Source organism: Rousettus aegyptiacus, unplaced genomic scaffold (genome assembly GCF_014176215.1).
Source record: "Rousettus aegyptiacus isolate mRouAeg1 unplaced genomic scaffold, mRouAeg1.p scaffold_m13_p_1, whole genome shotgun sequence".
Lineage (NCBI taxonomy): Eukaryota > Metazoa > Chordata > Mammalia > Chiroptera > Pteropodidae > Rousettus > Rousettus aegyptiacus.
This window is the reverse complement of record NW_023416284.1, coordinates 117,238,905-117,262,201: the sequence shown is the minus strand read 5'-3', so window position 1 is coordinate 117,262,201 and position 23,297 is coordinate 117,238,905. Positions and strand designations below refer to the sequence as shown.

The 23,297-nt window shown below is 34.1% G+C and overlaps 1 protein-coding gene across 5 annotated transcripts in view; it reads right to left on the bottom strand.

Moving 5' to 3' along the window:
• COL19A1 (collagen type XIX alpha 1 chain) overlaps positions 1–23,297 on the bottom strand; it is a 296,141-nt gene that overhangs the window by 257,618 nt on the left and 15,226 nt on the right. For all 5 annotated transcript variants that reach the window (XM_016157628.2, XM_036219122.1, XM_036219115.1 and 2 more), the window contains exons 3-4: positions 15,193–15,267; positions 14,280–14,379 (exon numbers count right to left, since the gene is read on the bottom strand). In XM_016157628.2, the coding sequence (XP_016013114.2) occupies positions 14,280–14,379; positions 15,193–15,267 (175 nt within the window). The remainder of the gene's footprint in view (positions 1–14,279; positions 14,380–15,192; positions 15,268–23,297) is intronic.

Sequence of the window (23,297 nt, the reverse complement as noted above, 5' to 3'; positions counted from 1 at the left end):
GAGTAACTTGCTGAAACATTTAAAAAAAGATGAAAGAGACTTCAAGTGAAAATATACTTTTTTCAATATTTTCATCATATACTTCAAACAGAATATCTAATTACAAAGTATTAGTACCCATGTTGGTGGAGTTAGATAAATAAATTAACATCTTATTAATCATGAATAAGTCACTATAGCAAGTTATGAATAGATTATATTTATCTAAATAGCATATTAACTACATTGTCTAGATTTTCTCTCCTGAGAGACTAATGAAAATTATTTTCTGGTCAAAATTTATTTAAAATCTCTAGGAAATACAAATAAAATGATGATGTCTGAAAGATATCTGTATTATAGGAAAGATCTTGGAATGAGATAGAATAAGTATTTAATCACTTTATGTATGTATAATTGTTATTAAACAGGATTCAACAGCCACTGTCTTCTGCATATGTGGTTTTGATTTCAGAGATACCACATCCTCCCTAACTATGAAATACTTTCACATACAAGCCAAAGCACCTAATGGTTTTGATTTCAGAGATACCACATCCTCCCTAACTATGAAGTACTTTCACTGACAAGCCAAAACTCTACTATTAGAGTTTTCTTCCCCTCTGGAAAATGCATGTATTTATAAAATTCAAACTCTGTTACCATTAAAATGGTCCCTAAAAATTGGACACACATTACTAATGATTGTCTAATAATTAATTCTCACCTTGGAACACACAGAACTGGGATCTATGGGGATTATTATAAAACAGTGGTTCTCAACATTTTGGCACCAGGGACTGGTGCTCTTATGAGAATCTAATGCCTGATGATCTGAGGTGGAGCTGAGGTGGTGATGCTAGGGCTGGGGAGTGGCTGCAAATATGTATGAAACTTTGCTCGATTGCCTGCCACTCACCTCCTGCTGTGCGACCTGGTTCCTAACAGGCCATGGAATGATACTGTTCCATGGCCTAGGTGTTGGGGACCCCTGCTATAAAGCAAGAATATTTAAATGAGGAAGGCAGAGAAGGGGAGGAATAAATCCCGTGCAGGAAACACCCCTGAGATGGCCAGACCAAGATGAGATGCCACTGTCAAGAGCCCTGGGCAGCAAAAGTATCACCTTAAGCCACTGGAAGTTTGGAAGGGAAGTTCCAAAAAGAAGGAGATAATACCAAAGGGGAGATGCAACCAAGATCAACTCTGACTATTTCCCTCACCTGTGACATGGACTCACATACCTAAGTCTTTGCTCAGCATCTCCACTTGAGTATTAAAAGCATCTCTAATTAACAAAAGTTGAACTTTTTGTTTCCTACCAAACACATCTCTTTCTAAGGATCCCACATATCAATAAAAGGCATGGCCATTCACCCAGCCAAATACCTAATAGTCATTCTTAATTCTTGTCTTTCCTTTATTATCCCCCACCCATCCAACCCACTGGCAAGTCTTACTGTTTGTACCACCAAAATAGATCCTGATTCTGTTCACTTCTCTTCAGCTTCAATATACTCCCTAGTCTAAGGTACTAACATCTCTCCCTGAGACTCCTGGTACATTGTCCTGATTGTTCTCCCTTTTTTCCCTCCCTTTAAGTCTGTCCTGCATACAGCAGCTATAATGAGCTTTTAAAATGTAAATCAGACCAGGTCCCTCCCTTACTTATAAGCTTCCTACAGTGTCCCATGGGTCCTAGAATAAAATGCACATGGCTCACAAGGCCTTATGTGCTCTGACTTCTGCTTTCCACTGACACATCATCTCCTATTTCAGTCTCTGTGTGGCACCCATGCTCCAATTACAATGACCTGAATTTTGTTCCTTGAACACACCAGGCTCACTTAGGTCTTGGGCTTTGTACTTCCTGTTTCCTCTCCTGGGATGGCCCTTCCCAGAAGTCTTCACTTAAATGGCTTCTCCTCGCTATTCAGGTCTCAGCTCTAATGTCACTTCCTCTGAAAGGTCTATAGTTGTCCTCACCTGAGTCACTACCCAACATTCTGCTTTATTTCCTTTATAGGGTTATAACTATCCACCTTTTTAAAAAATGTACTGATTTATACATATATTGCCTGTAACCAGTGACTAGAATGTGATTTCCATGAAAATAGGGGCTTTGCCAGATTTGTTGCTCTAAATCAAGCATCTAGACTGTTCATGAAAATCTGTTCTATTCATGGAAAAATTCGTGATGATGACTATGACCTATCTTAATAGCATAAATTTTTAATAGTATAAATAGTATTGTATAGTATACTTAATAGTATAAAAGTAAAATTTATGTTAGTTTGCATAAGACCTTATGAGACTGCTACATCACATTCAGTAGGAAAGCAGCAGAAGGAAAAGTCAAGCTCTATGCACTTCTACAGCAGGTTAATCAAAAAGCTGACACAAAACAAATCCAGGGACAAACACAATCAATATCCTTACTTTCAAAATGAAGTTTAAAATCTCTACAGGCTATATCGTAAAATAGAATAGCTGCTCTACGATTTCGCCTTGGAAATGTTTGTTATAAGACACCACACATAATAGTTCCCTATGGTTCTACACTCCTAAAGCTGAAAAGAACCTCAATAGTGATTAGATCAATGTTCTAATTTCTTAAATGAGAAATTAAAGCCACAGAAACTAAATAACTGCCCCACCATCACTCTGACAGATAGAGGTCAGGACAGGACTTGAACTCGGAACTCCTAATCCCAAGGTTAGTTTTTTTCCGACATATCAAGTTGCTTTCATACTCTGGATTAAGAATAAAATTTCTCTCTTTGTTACTGACCTGACTTAAAACTAATGTTTTTAAGACCATGAGGGAGAAAAAACTCTATTTTTCTGAATATGGCATGGGTCGAGGGTATAAATAAATATTAAACATTAATTTCAAGAAATGAACAAATATTTAAAATGTTTACACTTATACTATAATAGTAACAATAACAATAAATCATATTTTGGGCTCTGAGCAAAGATTTCATTATGACATTTGCATATCTTAGGTAACTAGTAGCCCTGAGAGGTAGATTATTACAGTTCTTTTCCATAATGATATTTTGAGCACAGATCAGGAAGTATTGCAAACCACACAGTAATACCTTTAAAACAAGGATACTGTCTGTTAGGTATTAGGAAAGATATGCATGCTATAGAAGGAGATAGCCAATCAGGAATATTTTCTACATATTCCTTAGGGATCAATTCTTAGAAAAATTAGCATTTTTCACCAAGCATTTTTTAAAAATAAGTGCATTTTCAGAAGTAGTGAGAATTATAAAAACAGTATATATACTATTATGAGAACTATACAAACATACCAATAAGTATGTAATGTGAAGAAAAGTATGAAGCAGTCTGATAAAAAATGTTCCTGTGTTTATCCCACTCATGAGACACAATAAGAAGTGCCTGAAGAGAATAAATTTGGCTTTTTCACACTCTCAGATGAAGAATGAAACATGCAAGCATGGTGAAGCCAGGGAAAATCATAAATCTTAAAAATAATTCACTCTTTCAAAATACACATCAGTATTTATTTAAAAACTATTTTACAGGGAGATGAAATCAAGGAGTAGATCTCATTTATTCTGTATAACTAGACACTGGTTGTTGGTTGTCAAGAAAAATAAAGATCATAACAAAACTATAAATTTATTTATTAGTGTATTAAGTAATTGGTAATTTCATTATAAAGCAAGTTCAATTTGATGTATTTGTTCAATATTTCTAAAAGAACCATAGTTTGTAATGTGACAAGTAACCTGTCTTATGAACAGAAAAAAAAAGAGAGAGACAAAACCAAACTACAGAATAAGAGGACGAGGAAGAAAAACCAAAGACTACCAGTTTCTTCTTTGTTCTTTTACTTAACTAAATAATAAGAAATGTGTTGCAAGGAGTTAAGTATGTAAAAATTAAAATAAAATAAAAAGATTTACAAATTTTCACAATTTCAGTACCCATACACTGAAAAGCAAGTAGACATAATTATTTTAGATAAATTTCATTTTGTAAATTGTGTAAAAAATTGAGTGTGATATACATGTAGACAGCAAAGTGTTTAAAAAGTTATTTCTAATTATAACAGTTCCAGGGGTGATTTTTCAACCACCTCATAGCATAAACCTTGAAGCAAAGCACCCCTTTTTTTAAAAGTGCTATTTTGGTAGAGCCGAAGTAAATTTTCCAGATTGTATTTAGCAAGCCCAACCTCTCTATATATTTTTTGCTTTTAAAATCAAATGGTTAAATGGAAAAAATTCTATTTTTAAATATCAAGAACTGGCTTCCAAATTAATTTTTCCATTCTAAATAACCGTGAGGCAGGGTTTATGAAGAGCTTCCGTATTTACAAGTATCAATGAGGCCTTTGACTTGCTGAATATCTTCCAGGAAGAGAAATAAGATACAAGTTACATTTCCTGAGAGTGAAGTGAGAGATGCTTGGAGTTTATAGTAACTCATTTCTTTCCCAGCTGACATCCACCATCACCTGTCACATTACAGGCAATTTGGCCAGCAGGGCCTAGAGGCTTTGTCTGAAATGCCTTCCCCACAAGCTGGGTGATGATATTTAAGTTCCACAGCCACAGAGACACTGAAATCCTAGCCTTTTTGTGTTTGCTGATGGGATTCGGACAGATAGGTTGTTAATGGGAAAACAAAGCTTGAATGACTCTCTAATAATCTTTCTCCTGTTATGGTTGGTACTTGTTCATTGTGACACTGTAAATGACGTCTCATTGAAAACAAGCCCTACTGATAGACAGCATTCAGATAATAAAAATTGAGGATGGACTAGAAAAGTTGCTCTTCAGAAAGACCTTGAAGGATAGCTTTTTCAGGTGTGCCCCACCTAAAAAATGATGAAATAATTTCTGGGTCAAACCCAACCCCACCCCCAAGAGGTCCTCTGAATTCTGAAGGGCGCTTACTGATTCTAAGGGCTTGGTACCCACTTCAGAATCAGCCCAGGAGTCCCAGACCTAACTGAAAGCTGTGATTTTCCCAATGGCATATATTCAGCTTTTTTTTTTTTTCTAGAATGTAATTCTATTGCTCCAACACCTTTACTTTTTTAAAAACAGCTATGGTGAGGTGTAACATAAACTGGTTTCTCTCCAGATCATAGAAATCTTTTACCTTTCACTTTACTGTTTTTCTACGAATAAAGTTCAATGCCCTTAGGCTGGCATGTAGACCTTTTCAGAAAAGCACCATAACCTGCCCTTTCAGTCTCCTCCACTCCTCACCTCCGACTCTCTCCCCACCTGTGTTCACTAACCGCATGGGATTTCTCACCAAATTGCCTTGACCTTTGAAACCACCATGATACTTCCGCTAACTACCACACACTGTCTCCTTGACTCACCTGGCAAATTTGTACTTATCGTTCAAGCTTCTACTTTTGCATCTCTATGAAGCTTTTCCTGGTTTCCTCAAAATAGCTTTGTCTATTTTTCCAGAGTCCGTAATAGATAATATCTAAAGATTGCTAGTACATTCTATAATAGCTCATTGTTTAGATATCTGTCTTCCCAGACAGAAATAGCTTGATGGCAGGAATTATGTCTTTATCCATCCTTAAATCTTTAGTGTCTGACACACAGTGAGTATTGAGTATAATGTGGAAATTGAATGAAACACTTGTTAGAATTTCTTCTTTCACTGGCATCAAAGCCAAATGCAGAAATAACAGTGACAATATGTCATTAAATACTTTTTCAATATAGCTCTCGCATGTAAAGGGAGTGTTATATTCTTATTATGAGTAAACTAGAAGAGAGATAGGCAATGTGAAGGTAATATGATTGCCTAGTATCCTAGTATCCATAAGCTTTTGAACCCCACAGAGGCAGGAATGCCAAGAATTGATTGAATTATATTTGTTAAGTACACTGTCAAGCTCTGTGCCTAAGTATCACTGCCTTGGGGTCCAAAAGACAGTTAGAGGGTCATCGAACTCATGCCACCACCCTCCGAGGCACACACCCTCACTCACACTCAACCATAAGCCATGGTGCAACTCTGGCACCTGAGGGTGAGGACAAGCAGCCATGAGTAGTGGTTAGCAGGGTCCCATAGAGCAGTATTTTCATGGAGGGGACTCACACCAAAGGCAGGGGAGACATGAATTGACAAGATTAGAACACAACAAAAATATGTTTGCTTTTGGATATGAGCACATGTGTTATATTCTTGGGGCTCCCAGAAGTAATGAGAGTAACATTTAAGAGGGAGCTGAGGTTTCTACAGTTGTACAGGCAGAGGTTCTATAGTTGTACAGGTAGGAATCATAACAATTTAGGAACTGATGTTAATATGACATCATTTTAACCTACAACTTAATGTGGCCTGGGAACATTTAGATTATCTGAGCCAGAATGAGATCAGCATTATATAAAAAGTATTTTAAAAGTATATTGGACCACAAAAAGAGAGATTTGCCTGAGGACATCAGTGAAGTCTGTGTTTGCAAGGTAGAATGTATACTAAGCTTTCCAGGATATGTAGGATTTCAACTGGCAGAAATATTGGGCAGAATATGACAGAGGGAAATGGGTACAAGAAGGCAGTTTAGAGTAACTCTTATGTTGTTGGCATTGGAGACTGGACAGTGGTCACCAGTAACTTTGAAAGAGAAATTGCCATAGTGTTCAAGAAGTCTTAGATGTGAGTGGGTTAAGGGATGTGCGAGGAAGTAAATGTAGTCAGTAACATTATTCCTTTGGGAAGTATGGGAGTAAAACCAACTGTCTAGGGAAAATGTTTCTAGAACAGGGAATTATTAAGTATATATCTGTAGACTAAGAGGCCAGGATGTGTAGAGAGGGACATTGAAAACAGAAGAGCAAGGGGGTTCATGGGTGGATCAAGGTCTTAGAGGAAGCTGACCAGGAGATTAAGAGCACAAGTGAAGTGGTTAATATTTGATAACAGGAGTCACCTCTAGAAAGGACAGCCGAAGCAGAGAAATTCTGTGGTAGAGAGCGAAAGTTGAGATGGTTCAAATAAGAATAACCTGGGTACAAAACATCTGGTCAATTCAATCGCCTAGTCAACCAACCAGATGTTAATTCTACATGGCATTATCAGGTGCATCATATTAATTAAAATTTTCACTGAATCTGTGATTGCTTTCCAATTACACAGGTACAGCCATGGTGAGAAGAATTATTGAAGTCGATTATTTGAATGTTATTTTTATTTTAAGATTATAAAAATTTCAACTAATCTTGAACAAATGCTTTTTAGGAAATGTAAGTACTGACTAAAATGAGGCAGTGGACAAGGTGTACCAAGCTTATATGAGTCATATAAAAAAACATAAGCAGCTTTTGGGCTACCATGCTTATTTTCTGATTAGCCTTTGTGGCTAAGTCAAAAGAACTAAAATGATAATAAATTAATGATTTATTAGTGACACAATAATCCTTCCTAGACTGATACACATTTCAAAGCTTATCACTGAAATCCTAATTATATCTTACTCTACGGTTTTGTGTCTAGGAATGAGGATTAGACTATCCAATGCTATTTTATGAAACATAATCTCATCAATCTACGAAAACAACTGCAGAGTTGTTATAAAGTTATATTTAAGTATTAGTATAATGAAACATCATGCTAATTAACTCATGTCAATTATCTGTCTAATTCATAAATTTATCATGTTTCAATTTAGGTTTACAACCGCTATAAGAACCATACATTTGCAACTACTGAAGGTGAATAACTAATTAATCCTCGCAGCATTTTTATGGGCCAAATAAGATTTAAGATGACTGAAGTACATGCTTACACGCTTTCTTTCTTTTGTATACTCTCTAAAAACCTGCATTGCACACTCTACAGATAGGTACATAAAACCCCCACCCCAGCAAAAACTCCGATGTTCCTTATAAGATTCGATTCATTGGATTAAAAGAATGAGTAAAGAAAGAAATCTAACATGATCCAACAGCAGAAGTAGATTAATCAATGCCTGTCAAGGCCTAAGTAATTTTATTACTTTAGGATGACATTTGCATTATTATGAGCCCTAAGTAGTACATTTAACTGGTAACTCATTACTCTCAAGGTAAATGGCATAAGGACATTTTAAGATAAAATAATTCACATATAATTAACCATAATAAAATAGGAAATGAACTCCAGAGATCTGCTATATAACGTTGTACCTATAGTCAACAATAATATACCGTACACTTTAAAAATTTGTTAAGATGGTAGATATATTAAATGATCTTTCTGAAGTAAAACAAAAACAAAATAAAAAAAAGTGATATAATGATCATATGCCTATGATCAATTACTGATACTTTTTAATTTTCCCCAGCAATATTGAATTATATGAAATCTGAAAAGAGAAAATCACAACTTAAAAATTTGATGGTGATAATATCAAATGTTTTTGAAATTGGTAAATGAAAATACTGAACTGATAATATTTCATATTATATTACATTTTAGTAATGTTAGAGAAGATCATCAAGAGGATGGGGACTTAGATTGACCCACAAGCTGGACCCTGGCAATCAGAGGCTCTCCTCCCATCCTTGGGATGTACTTTCTGCCACCATTTCCACATCTGGAGCCATTTATGATGCAGCCTTGAGAGAGTAATGTGTGCTTGAGATGATGTGAACTATATATGCCACTGAACCCATTAAGGCCTCTACACAGCAGGTCCTCACATAACGTCATTCTGTTCAATGCTGTTTCATTATAACACTGATGAGAGAAAAAAAATCGATTCCCAGACAGGGACACTGTCTACGGGAGTTTACTTTCTCCCTTGTCTGTGTGGGTTTCCTCTAGATACTCCAGTTTCCTCCCACATCCCAAAGACGTGTATGTTAGGTGAACTGGCCCAGTCTGAGTGTGGGTATGTGTGTGCTCCCTAAGATGGAACGGCGTCCTGTCCAGAGTGGATCCCACTTTGCACTCTGAGTTGTCAGGATAGGCTCTGGCCACCTAGAACCTTAAACTACAATAAGCTGGTTGGAAAATAATTATCTTTCTTGTCTTACTTAAATATAGCTATAGCTCATGTTTATTTCAATGTTTAATATTATAATTGTTTTTAGGTCTTTACTTAGCAGTCTGGTGATGTTTTTGTGACCAGAAAGATGCCATATGAACTTAATTCGTTATTATATCAATTAGCCTATGGTAAAATTGTTATATATATATATATATATATATATATATATATATATATATATATATTTTTTTTTTTTTTTTAACAAAGTCAGTTTCTAACAATCCATCAATGATGTTAAATGATGACTACTGTATAACCTTTAAGGTCCTGTGGGGTGGGTATGGTAGTCTCCTTTTGCAGCGGTCTGAGATAAGCCTCATATATAAGTTCCCCTGCTTATTAAACCTTCCACCTACCAATCTGGAGTGATCTGCCTCTTTCTCGCATTTCTCCTTACACTTCATATGTGGGGGCCAGTTTCAGATTTTACCTGGAGAACCCCCAATGTTGGGAACCAAGTAGCTATTTCTATACAAAGCAATTTGTTATTAAAACATTAACATCTCTGAATTTTCTAGAGAAATAGGCTCTTGTGATGAAGAAAATAGTTCCATGCATTTTAAAATCTGTGTAATGATACTCATAAAATTCAGTTTTATCTAATATATTTAATTTGACTAAATTGTACTTTTTAAAGAACTCAGTAATTGTGAACTTATCAGGCTTTTCATCTTAAGAATGTATGACTTACTAACTTACATCACATTTTTGTAAACTATAATTAAGGACAAACTGATGACATAAGAGTTATGTGTAATAGTCAATCTCATATAAACAGCTGTACAACTTTTTAACTAAGTCAGATTTCCTTATATGAGAAATTTACTATCTACAAAATAATAGAATGCCCCAAATGAAAACACAAGGGATGCAAATCAGTTATTCTCTATAGTTTAATTGAATTGTGAAGCAATCCTCCTAAAATATTCAGCAATATCAGAGTTCTGAACATAATTTTGAGCTTTGAAATTTAACTGGTTTTGAGAACTTGGAGAGGTCCAAAGAAGAGCAATAAAAATGAAACATAGATTAGAAAAGAGATCCTTAAGAGGGAAGGAACAGAATTTAAAAATCAGTTTGTGTGTGATACCTAAGAAAGCTCAGTCTTTATGAGAGATGGAGTGGGATTGAGTCCTATAGCTCATGCTTGAATGACAGAAGGCAATACATCTCAGTTTCTTCTTGAGTCAAGGCAAGAGAGAAGTATAGCTTCTCCTTGCACTGTTTATCTCTCCAACAGGGTCCAGAAAAGCAAGATTAGACCCATGTTATTTCACCAGTGTAATTCCAGAGCCTAGTAAAGTACCCAGTCCATAGTGATGCTCAATAAATGCTTGTTGAATAAAAGGGTGAGCTCTAGACTAGACTACATTCATTTTGGTGACTTATCAAATGCTACATCTTACTCATCCTTCAGCAGAAGAGAAATGTTTCAGGAACCCCTAATACTTACATAGCAAGCTGCAGCTTTTATTTGTAAATGCTACTGAAGATATTCGGTAATATGCAGAATAGATGAATAAAGCAATGATAGAACATAATTAGAAGTATATATCAAGATCTTAAAAAGTGAGCTAGGGATTCCACTTCAGAAAAATCAGTCTTATGGAAATAATCCTAAAAACAGAGAAAAACAACTTTCTAGTACGTTGCAGTGTCATTTATAATAATAAAAATCTGGAGGTAGTGTAAAAGTCTGGGTAGAAAAGACATGTCCATGGGGTAAATCATTCAACAGTAGCAAAGACAAGGTACAGGTCATTCTGCAATAGATGTATGTAACAACTTTCCCACATTCAGGATTGTTTCCAAGGGAACTGTTAAGGTCTGGAAAAACTTGAAAAACTAAAAACTCCTAAAAAACACTACACACCTTCTAAATACATAATTTTGGGTTTCCTAGTTGCTGAGAATTATGTTTATAAAAACATAAAATGCAAATAAAAATATCTTCTACCAGCTCTTTTTTTCCATGTAATTGTGAAACCAAATAGTCTCTGCTCCTGGAAAGCAACCACCAATTTAATGAAAGACAGAGAGAGAAGGCTCCCTCTTCTCTGGAGGTTTATCTATCTCTAACAAAAGCTGAGGGGACAAGGTCTGTTATTAACGCCACTGTATCTAGCTACTCTAACCAAGCTCATAAAATCTTATTAATGTTAATTTGTATTGATTATTTTTCTCATATAGCTTTATTCTCTCCCCACCCCCCACCCCCCGCCAATTCTTAGGAACTGTTTCAGTTACAAAAACCACCAGCTCACAGGAATCATCCTAAATCAGACACGCTACAGACTTGAAACACACATAAACACTTCCTTCTATCCCCTTCTGCTAATGGGTCATAGCACTCTGATTTGCTGAACTGAAAATGGACTCAGAATCCTTCTCAACATAGTATTCAAGATAACCACTAGGTACCAATCATAGCTTCTGAGAGATAAGACTCTTTACCAAACTCAATTCAATAATAAATCAGGAAATTCACTTCCCTGGTACATTTGATTGATTCCCTCATTGGCCAGTCAAAATAAGAGTAGATTGCCCTTTAGAATCAACAGTTTAGAAATTCAATATTCATAAACTCATCTAAAATATTCAACTACTAAGACATTTTTATGTAAAATGTTTCTATAGAAGCAACTAATGACATATAAGGACTATATTACACCAAGAAAATAAGGTTCTCTGTAGTATATACATGTTTTATGTTTATGTATATTTTCTTTCAAGACTTCATTATTTTGCCCTAATAATCATCAAAACACAATTTAAAAATAAGCAGAGTATGGTAATCTGGGATGTAGTTCTCAATATGTATAAAAATAATGATTTCTTTCTTTCACATAACTAGGAATACCTGTATGTGCAGGAAGCCAAGGAACTTTCCTCTTAAAAGATAATTCTAGAAAACTAGGTAGCATGCCACCCAGACTCATTTAAAACCCCCAAACATCATTTGCTATCTCAAAGAATAATAAAAAAAAAATGGACATGAATTTAAAACAAAACCAAACATATAAAGCCCCTCAGATATTCTCTGAGCCTTTAAGTGTACAATAACATTTATTTGAAAGGTCCCTTACAAGAGCAGCTTTTGGGATCCCCACATTAAGCCAGGCTTAAGGCCTTAAGTGTGCCCAATAGATAAGTATCTGACCAACATACTCATCAGATCTCTCACCGCATAAATCTCACCCGGAAGATGCCAGAGTAATATAAACAAGCTCAGGCACAGAAAGAATCGCCATTTTCCATATAAAATAGCATCTGCTTTTTCCCATGCTGATTCTGCAAGGCAGTTTATTTACAAATATATAAATAGCTGCAACTTTACTCCCGTCTCATCGAAAAATCAAAATGGCATCATGCAAGAGAAGCATCCTAGCATACTTGGCTCAATGAGTGAAATTAAGTGGAGATGAGCCAAGCCACTTGACACTTGCTAGTCAGCTTAACCAGATATCCTCCAGTTTCTTGCAGTGGAGAAACCAGGGTTCTGCTGCGCAGAGTCAGAGAACTCACTTGCATTGATTATCTGGGATCACAAAGTGCTTTAGAGCCAAAGGTCAAGAAATAAATTTCAAGTTGTACCTAATATTGATTATGATACCTATTCAAGAGGGAATAGCACTGTCTAAATGTGGCACTAAGTTTTCCAATACAACTACTTAAAATTAGCTAAATCTTCTTATATATACAGGCTCAATGAATTTTAAAAGATTTTCACTCCGATCCTTTAGTTAGCAAGCCAGAATAACAGGAGTTTAAATCATTAGGAAGAGGACAAGATATAAAATGCATCTTAATTTTAGTAAGAATTTGTTGCCTTTCTTAAATTCATTAAAGTTGTCTACTAGTAGTTAAGCAACATCTAAACCAATACATATGAAATATATATGATACATAATGACTTTACTGCATATGAAATACCCAAACATGGAACTGCCTTGTCCTGCGGATTTAGTGCCTACACATGAAACCACCTGAAAGCCACCCACGACAGCAAAGGTCTGTACAGTTATGTCTGCTGAAGTGCCCCACCATTATATCTCCCAATAGCAAATCACTTTCTTTAATACCCTCATTTCTTACCAATTAATGAGCAGTTTACTTTTAAGAAACCATAACATTAAGCTAAAATTTCTAAAGTTATCACAAAATAGAAGGCTTAAAAGAAACTTTTCTCACGCACAAAAAATAGTGAGTTAGAAACATGGTCTTTTATGGAGCATCTGAGGAGAGACAATGAGATGATTAATGCCACTTCCCTTTGAAAATTCAAATGCGGAGACTCAACACCCCTGTCTGGTTGCTTAAATATTAGGCTACCCAACAGGAAGTGAAAAAATTTATGTATACTTTCACACAAAAACAGCTGTGCTGCATTTTAAACCAAACAGAATTTTGATTCTTTTTTTCATTGCAGTATATTCACACACTGGAATGTTCATCTAAGACTCAAAGACTAAGTACCATGGCCATATACACTATATTTGCCTTTTTGATGACTCAAGCTTTCTGAATTACTTATCCATCCTCCAATTACATATAGCCAAGCATATGGAAATTTATTATTTCCCTGTATAGTTGCTGACTAATTGTCAATATTTAAATGTCAAGTGGTTCATTATTTAATCCCAGGTTTGTCAGCAGGAAAAGAATAGCAATGATAACAAAGGAAACCTTTGGTAAACCCATTTTGAATTGAAATGAGTATCAAGACCAAAAATAAAACTGAAAAAAAAAAAACCCAAACAGTTTTTCTTTACTATTTACTCTATACATTATATAATATGAATACCTAAGGGCTCTAAGTTCTTTTATTTTAATTTATCATGAAGCTTATCTTGTAAATAAAGCATATAGAAATATGATAAATCAGCCTTTTGTCTCTAAGTCTGTATCATACCTTATGTGTTAAAGTTTACATTACAAAATCTAATTTTGGTCATGTCTATGTTAAACAAAAATAATATTTCTTTGAAAACAAATTATTCTATAAAGATGATGCCTCTATCTGTACTTGGCATTTCCACCATAGAGCAAGATCAGATTGCAAAGATTATTAAAAACAACAAATATACAAACAGAACATTTACTACAGCATTCAAGTGAGCATAAAAATATTGAGATTTTTTTTTATTTTTTAACAAATTATTTAAAATCTCCTTAGAAAATAGTTTATGTAAATGGTTAAACAGTTAATGAAAAGAGTTAAAATGTAAAGAAAAACTATTTTACTTACATGGTATCTCTAATAAGAAGTGCACTTCCCAATTTGAAACAGGTTTTATCACCTTCACAAAATGCACGTCTCAAAGAAAAGCTTTCTCCTAGGTCAAAACCTGTAAAACGTGACAAATGATTTAATCCAGTAGTTTCATTACATTTAGTAAACTCACAGAGATATTGATTTTTAAATAGGATTTTTTGTTGTCCTTATCTATAGACTGATTTATTTCAAACAAAATCCTGCTGTTTGGGATCAGCAAAATTTCTCTACTTCATTTTTCTCCTTTTAGGATAAAAGAAGATAAAGTGGTTTCAAAGGGCTCAAATATTAATTCTCTTTAGCCTAGGGAATTACCTAAGTAAATAAGCAGAGTAGTTCATTGTAGCAGCTCGAATAGTTAAAGACAGAAAGTTAGTTAAATAAAAAATATTACCACTTTAGAAGACTGTATGCTGATACAGGGAGATGCTTAGACTTCAAATAGAATATATGTATTATGATTGTGTGCATGCATGTGCGTGTGGTGGTAGTAAGGGGAAAGAGAGTGAGAGGAGAATGAACAGAATGAAAGGAAGAAAGAGAAAAAGATAGAAATGATATACCAAAATGGGAATCATGACTATATTTGGGTAGTGAGATTTTCTGCTGCATAAATTTTTTTTTTCAAAATTTCTACAATGTATACAGCTTTTATGATTTTAAATAACCTTTTTTCTCCAAGAGTTTGAGTTGTTGCTGGTGTTCACTTAAACAATATAGAACTCTGTTTTCAGCATATTTTCAACATTATCCATATTCTTTGCTTTTAATTTTTTTGTACTGTTATCATTTTAAACTACAATGTCAAGGAATCACCTACAATATGTTACATGTTTAGTGATAATTTTACACATAATTCTTCTCTGTAAAGGATTATAACACTTACCTGGAACTTCAAGCTTATCTCTGTTGTCTTGTATAAACTGATGTCCCTCTGTTCTTAGTACAGGACATTGTTTTTCTATTAAAAAAAAAAGTATTGAGGATTTGCACTACATTTTCTATCAATTTTTTCAAATACAATACAATACAATCAAAAACTTAAAAAAATGGAAATTAAACCATTATTAAATTTCTATAAAATGAGAATGAGTATTACCTACCCAATAGTGTGTTTATAAAGATTATATGTACATATATGTGAATTGCTCAGAACAATGCCTAGTATGCAGTGTATGTTTGTTAGTGTTAACTATTATTATTATTATTATTTTTAACATTCTAATTGTTGGTATATATTTCACATTAGGAAAGTAGCTAGCTTTAGTATCATTTAATTTTCACAGGCCAAGTATATTCCAATTTTAAAACAAGCAAACTATTATTATATTTTAATATAACTTTAATGCAGATTTTGGTGTCAAATGATATTAGATTAAAGCAGAAAGGGATGGCTGTGGACCAATTGTTCCTCCATCCCACCCAAAGTCATATTTTGAGGCCTTAATCCACAATATGATGGTATTTGGAGGTGGGGCCTTGTGAGGTAATTCGTTTTGGAAGAGGTCATGCAGTAGAGAACCCGTGACAATGCTGATGTCCTTATAAGGGGATAGAGAAACAGAAGACCCTTTTCTTTCTCTACCATGTAAGAAAACCAGAAAAAGGGCCCTCGCCACAACTTCTCCATGTTAGCACCCTGAACATGGACTCCCCAGCCTCCTGAAATGTGTGAAATAAATTTTGATGGTTAAGCCACTCAGTCTATAGTATCCTCGTTAGAGCAGCCTGAACTGACAAAGGCAGTAACATAGATGGAAGTTATTAAAATGAAATTAAAAAGCAAAAACATAAATGTCTTTGCTATATAAAAGTGCCATACAATGAAAAAGAAAAAAAAAAAAAGAGAGAGAGAGAGAAAGTCATTGAGAAGGTATTATGTGCCAAAACGATAATAATCAAAGAAATAAAAGATAAAGTTTGTCTCCACTCACAGAGAATTTACACATTCAATACTACCACAACACACTCATATAGTAATGTAAATTCATACACTAATTTTTTTTTATTACCTGGAGTATGTTTAAATCTAATTCAGGCTAGATTCTGGGAATGTTATAGTCAGTTCAGAAAATTAGACAAAATTGCAGCTAATTTTTAGAATATGCACTGGTAACTGTACAACTGGAGAGACTTTCTTAAACTGAATTAAATAAATGTCTTGGCATTATGCAATCCAATCTCAATTTTCCACATCTAAAATTCATGTTTGGGTTTAATGACCTAAAAGTTTTTAATATAGATAAAAGATAAACTGCTTAAAACCAAATTGGTCGCCTGCTCTATGGAAAGTGAAACTACGGATTCTCTGGTTTAACTGCTGATCCCCTCAGCCTTTTCTTTAATATATATATATCACAGAGTTCAAGGGTGGTGACAGGGCATCATCTTGATAGATCTAACCAAAAAAATAAATCAGATTCTAAATAGCACTACCACTTAATCAGATTTAAAAGCTTCTCTACACATAAATGAAAGTATAGCACTGAATAATTTTAGAGATTACTTAGCTTCTTTGGAAATTCCTATCTCAGAGATCTTAACATAACTGCAGATCTTAAATAATAGTAAAATTGGACATTCTATAAACTACCAATTTTTAAATTTGAATTCAGTCCTTTTTATAAAAACCAAGCATCTTATCAAGATCTCTGTACTGAAAACTAAAGAACATTGTTGAGAGGCATTAAATCCTTAAATAACTGAAGGAATAAATCAGGTATTTATACTGGAAGACTCAGTATTATTAGGATGTAGATTTTTCACCAAGATTCAGTGCAATATCAATTAAAATCCCAATAGGGTGTGTGTGTCTGTGTATCTGTGAAAATTGACAAGCTGATTCTCAAATTTATATGGAACTATTTAAAAAAAAAACTAAGATTGCTAAGGCAAAATTGAAGAACAAGCTGGAAAACTTACATAATCAGATACTAGGAATTTTATAATGTGGGGCTTATGGGTACACATATAGATAAACAGATCAATTAAACAGTAGAGTCTAAAAACAGACCCATGAACATATGATCTCCTTATTTACCACAGAAGGGCCACTGATATTCAATGAAAAAAAGGATGGTCTTTTCAATCTGTGGTTCTGAGTCAATTAGATTTCTATATAGAAAAACACTGACCCTCGACCCTTACCTCGGACCACACATAAAAATAAATTAGAAATGATCTTAGACCTAAATTTGAAAGGTAAAACAATACAGGACTAGAGAAAAATATAAAATCTTCATGAACTTGAAGTAGCAAAGTTTTCCTGCAAGAGATACAGAATGCATTAATTATAAAAGATTGATAAATTGGACTTCATTAAAATCAAAATCTTTATTAATCAAAAGACAACATTAAAAGAGTGAGAAGACAAGCCACAGATTAGGAGCCAGACTACTGCAACACATATACCCAATAAAGTATCATATGCAGAATATACTAAGAACTCTCACAAATCTGTAAGAAAAAGATTAAAAACCCTATTCTGAAAATGTGCAAAGAAACTTAAGCACGTCACAAAAGAGAATATCCAAATTGTCTACTAGCATATGAAAGGGTGCTTAACATCAGTAATGAGGGAAATGCAAAGTAAAACCACAATGAGATACTACTAAATGAATAAAAACTAAAGAATTGACAACACTAAGTGTTTTTGAGGATATAGAGAAAGGATGACTCTCCTACATTGCTGAGGGAGTGGAAATCTGTACAACCACTTTAGAAAACTGTTTGGCAGCATATACTAAAGCTAAATATACCTGAACTCTATGACCTGGAAATTCAATGACTCAAAAGAAACGAATACAAAAAATGAGTGTAAATGTCCTTTTTGGAAGAGAACACTCATTGAAGCATTACTCATAATAGTCTAAAACTGGAAATAACCCAAATGTCTGTTGGCGAGAGAATAAACTGTGATATATACAATGAAAAACTATACAGTAATAATAAAAAAAAAGAACGAATCACTGATACATGCAACAACCTGGATGATTCTTATAATGTTTAATGGAAAAAAATATCATTCCCAAAAGAACACTTACTACATAATTCCATTTACACAATGTTCAAGAGGTTGTGCAACTAATCTATGTCAAAGTACTAGTTAGTTTAGTGAGCTTTCAACTGGGATCCAATGCAGGAAAACCTAGGATTCTGTAAATGTTCTATATTTTGATCTGAGTGGCAGTTACACAGATGTATAAATATGTATAAAAATTCATTGCACTCTACATGGAAGATTAGTTGACCTTCGTGTGTGTAATACATCAACAAAATACAACATGTCTGTAAGAATATACTTTAAGCTAAAAATGATTCTTGCAAAACAAAACATATAATGAATGATCATATTGATACAAAATTCTTAATCCTTTTAGTAAACCTAGTTAAGTCTTTTCTTTCTGACTTTCTTTGGAGAATGACCCTCTCCCTCAAATTTAAATAATTTCCTTGAAACTGGTGACTCAGGTCCTCTGGCTATTGATAAGGGTCATTGAAACTCAGCGTTCTCCTTGGCCCATTTTAAGGCAGGAATGGCTTTAGGCCAAAACAGGGCCCTTGGAATCTGAGAAAGCAGGGGATCTTTAACCCAAGTTTTTTTTTTTTTTCTTTTTTGATTGGCAAAACAAAATTCAAGACTATACAACTGAACTTCCTACTATGATGACACTTCAATAAGGAGGGGAAGGAATGCTGGCCAACTGCCAAGTGGAAACCAGTATATATCTTAAATTCTTCCAGGGACTTAATGAATATTTGATATCAAAGTAATTAACCTGTCACTTTGAAATGAATTCAATATTTCCAGCAACATATATAAAAATATTTCTCCAAGTAAGTCCTTCAGTTTATGAAAATCAAATACTGTGCCATACATTTGGAATATGTGCTTTATTGTGAAAAGCCAAACAAAACAAATGAAAACTAAATGTTAATTATTTGGGGGTGAGATACAGGGCACAATAATCTAAATGCATGAGTTTTAAGGATCCACTGCATAAGAATGACAAGGTAGCAGAAGTGGCTATCACAAGTTGAATGTTACTTCTTTGAGCATTGACATATGCATTTTAGCATAAAGCAAAGCACACTTGTTGAGTAAATGTGCATTCATCTTGAGGAACCATTGATGAGACCCGAATAGCCAAACATCCTGTCAGGAGAATCGCTGCAGCAGTGCCATTTCAAAGGCTCTCTGCAATGTTTCAAAAAGTAATTTCTAAAATTTTACCACAAAAGATGCATTGCTTAGGAACCTTCAATCAACAGAACTTTTGAAAAGAAAATGGAAACATCTTTAACAAATTCATGCTAAGATGTTGTTAGTGATTGTCAGACCCACTTTCTCCCTAACTTGGCTTAAAAGATCTGGGCAATTTATAGGGTTGGAGCAATACTGAAAGGAGGCAAAGGAAACACAAAGGAAGGTGGCTAGGTCGGATTTGAGTAGATTATCTAGATTTTATCTAGATTACCTACAAAAGAAAACATACATTTTTAAAAGATTTTTACCCTTCTCTCCCTCCAAAAATCAGAATCCCAAGGACCTAAGAACAAATCATTCAAGAGAATTTATGTGACTTTCCCCCAGATCACATAACTTTGCCATTGAGTGGCAAAGTTAAAATAAAACACAAATTTCCTATAGTCCAACTTTTTTCTCTATCCTGATCACTGTATCTTGAAGCCATATTCTAAAAAAAAACAATAGAGCACCTAAAAAATTCTCCTCAATTTTTTAGTAGAAATGCATTTTATTTTCATTCCTAGTTTGAAACTTTTCTTTTTTTAAAATCACTTTTCTCCTTAATCTCTAAATCTTTGTACTGTTCTTACCTGCTGATTTGGCTTTCTATTGTACACAATCTAGTAAGCATTCTAGTATTGAGATTAGATCCCATGTCTTTTGAAGCACGTTTGTCTTATCATTGTTCTGGTATTTTTTATACCCACTCATATAAAAGTCTTCAGTTTAATAGAGCATTCACCAAAAACATACTGAATTCCCCCTTTCACCTCTCAAAAAACTAAGAAGCCCAGACCAGTTAAAATCTGTTCTTTAATTTTTTCATTTTTTTTCAACTAATTTAATACATAAAAGATATATGAGTGTTGCAGATGTTCATACTGAAAATGGACCAGTCACTCTCTATGGCCAGAGGCCTCTGACCTTAGGAAAAGCAAGAAAGTGAGGTCATTCCTCATGCACTACAAAGGGGAAAATTAAATTAAAGGCATCATAAAAAATAGATGTAAACATGTTCTACTACATTCTTTATAGTTTGTTGAGGGTTCTTGGTATTGCTTAAGCTATTTATATATCTCTTTACTAATTACAGAGAAAGAAAATATATAATTTGTCTAGTGGAGATATATTTTTTATTTCAACTTTGCTAAAGTATATGTATATATTTATATACATTTGTACTTAACTAAGAATGTATTATGAGCAATATGGAATTACAATATTCAATTAACTGTGAATTAAGGCTTGTCGAAAGCTCTTTAGGGAAGATTTGTTACTGAATACTATAACTGGTAACAGTCCTGGAGGGCAAGGACTGAACATCTCCCATGAGGTCTCGCATTTATTGCTTTGATGAATTTACCAAAGTTCAAGGTATAGCCTTTGACACTGCAGGCTTAGGAGTCAGATTTGACAACACAAGAAGAAGCACAGATCCATTTCTCAGTGGCATGTGCCCCATTGCCTCCTCCTCCTCACTCGCTGGACTTCAATCTCCTGACCTTTTTGTTATTTCTCCCACATGCTGAGCATGTCCAGCTTCAGGGGCTTGGTATGTGCTGCTTTCCAGGGGTTTGCATGCCTCTCTCTGTCTTCATGTCTCTGCTTAAATGTCCCTACATGAGGGCAGCTTTTCTTGACCACTCTATATGAGAAAACAACCTCTCCTGTCTTCACATCATGTAGGATTGCTCAATATAGCAAATAAAAATATAAAATGTGCAATTAAATTTGAATGTCTGATAAATAACAAAAATATTTTTAGTATAAGTATACCCCATGCAATATTTGGAACATACTTAAACTAAAAAATGTTCATTACTTATCTGACCTTCAAGTTAACTGGGCGTCCTGTATTTCATTCATATTGCAACCTTACTAGCATGCCCATCTTCTGTGAGGCCTGATATGATGGTAGCTTGTATTAAAGAGGTGACAAAAAAGATTGAAATGGGAAGGAATTGAGATATAAGAATCAACAGGACGTGATAATGGATTGAATGCAGGGAGGAGCGAGAGTTGGCTTGCTTAGTAAAACTTGAGTTTACTGAAATGAATCCCACCAGAGGAAGAAAAGATTTGGCTGAGAATAAATTAATCTGTGTTGAGAGAGAAGGAATTTGAAATGTCAAGTATGAGATGCCATTAAAAAACTTAAATGAAATTATTGAATAGTCAGTTAGAAATATGGGTATGAAACTCAAAGAAAGGTCCAGGCTGTGAAGTAAATTTGGGACCAATTGACAGATAAGTCATATTTAAAGCCATGGGGATGAATGAGAGTACATAAACAATGTGATCAGAAGAGGAGGATTATCCCCTGAGAAATTACACCTCTTGTCCATTTTTTTCCTGCTTTGTTTTTCCTATTCATATTCTCAAGAGTATACACATTATGAAATTATTACTACCTGTAAAATTATAAGTGAAATCTGTCTTGTTTTGTAGATGCTCTATTTATCATTCTTTTTTTCCTAACATTATTAAGGAAATATTAACGGTATTAAGGAAAATTGGTTTCTTTACCTTAAGTGACAAAACTCATGATAGCATTTGTTTGCCTCAAGATTAGAGTCAGTGAATATGAAGAGCAGCAATTTACCACAGATATAGAAATGGTTCGTTTTTCTTTCATAAACAGATCAAAATAAGAGCTTTTGGGTGTTTCACATTTTTTTTAAAAAAAGGTTAAAACATACTTCCTGCTGGACAGAGGCGGAGCAGGCCTTTTCATTTTATTGTTACTAGTTGCCCTCACGACCCCCTGTTTATGTTGTACTTTGACTATACCTCTGATAAGGGACTACAGAGTATTCTAGATTGGGATAAAAACACTGGTTAACAAAAATGGGTAAAGCACACTGGACCAGAATATAACAAAAATAATATAGAAAAATGACCAAAAAGTGGGGGGAGCAAAGACATTTTAACAGAAAGGTCACAAAAATTTCATGGCTTTTTTTGTATCCAAAGCAGCCGTATCTTCACTTAACAAGCTTTCCTCCACTTAGGACTTACAAAGTACATTTGTCAGTAGTAGGATGCTTACATAGGACCATATTAAGCATGGAATTCTTGAAAGCACAAAATAAATTTCTCTATATGACACTGTACTTTCTACTCTGAATTTCAAAGTGTGATGTTTACCAATTAGTAAAAGCCAGATTTAATAATGGATTTCCTTGCAATTACTAGAAAACTAGTTTTAAGGGGTTTATGTGTATAGTTTGAGGCCCAAATTTATAATCGACTCAATCTATAATTTAACTTAAAGTTATACCATAAATAAAAGAAATATTATAATTTAAATTGCATTTTATCATATCTTTATTCAGTCTTATCTTTTTGTTTTGTTTTGTATTTTGCTTCTTTTCCTTACTTAAGTTTATTTTATTATTACTTTTGGCAATAATTCAATACTTTGCCTTAGAATAGGTTAAGAAAAGGAAAAGGAGGAACTTTTACTTATTTGATACACAAGCTTCTATCATTGAAGAAGTTTTGAGTAACTGATTAAAGCAAGTTTCAAGATGATTTACATGATATATAATTTTTCATAGAATTCTCTTCTCCATCCTCTTTTGACAACTGAGCTGAAACTGCTACATTCAAATAGGTTTTCTGCAGCATGAAAATATGCAAATATGCCTTATCTCATAATCTGAACATAACAGTAAAATTGATGAAAAATATTAAATGAATTCTTAACACTTTCATGATTTTAATATTCAAGTTGTTATTGA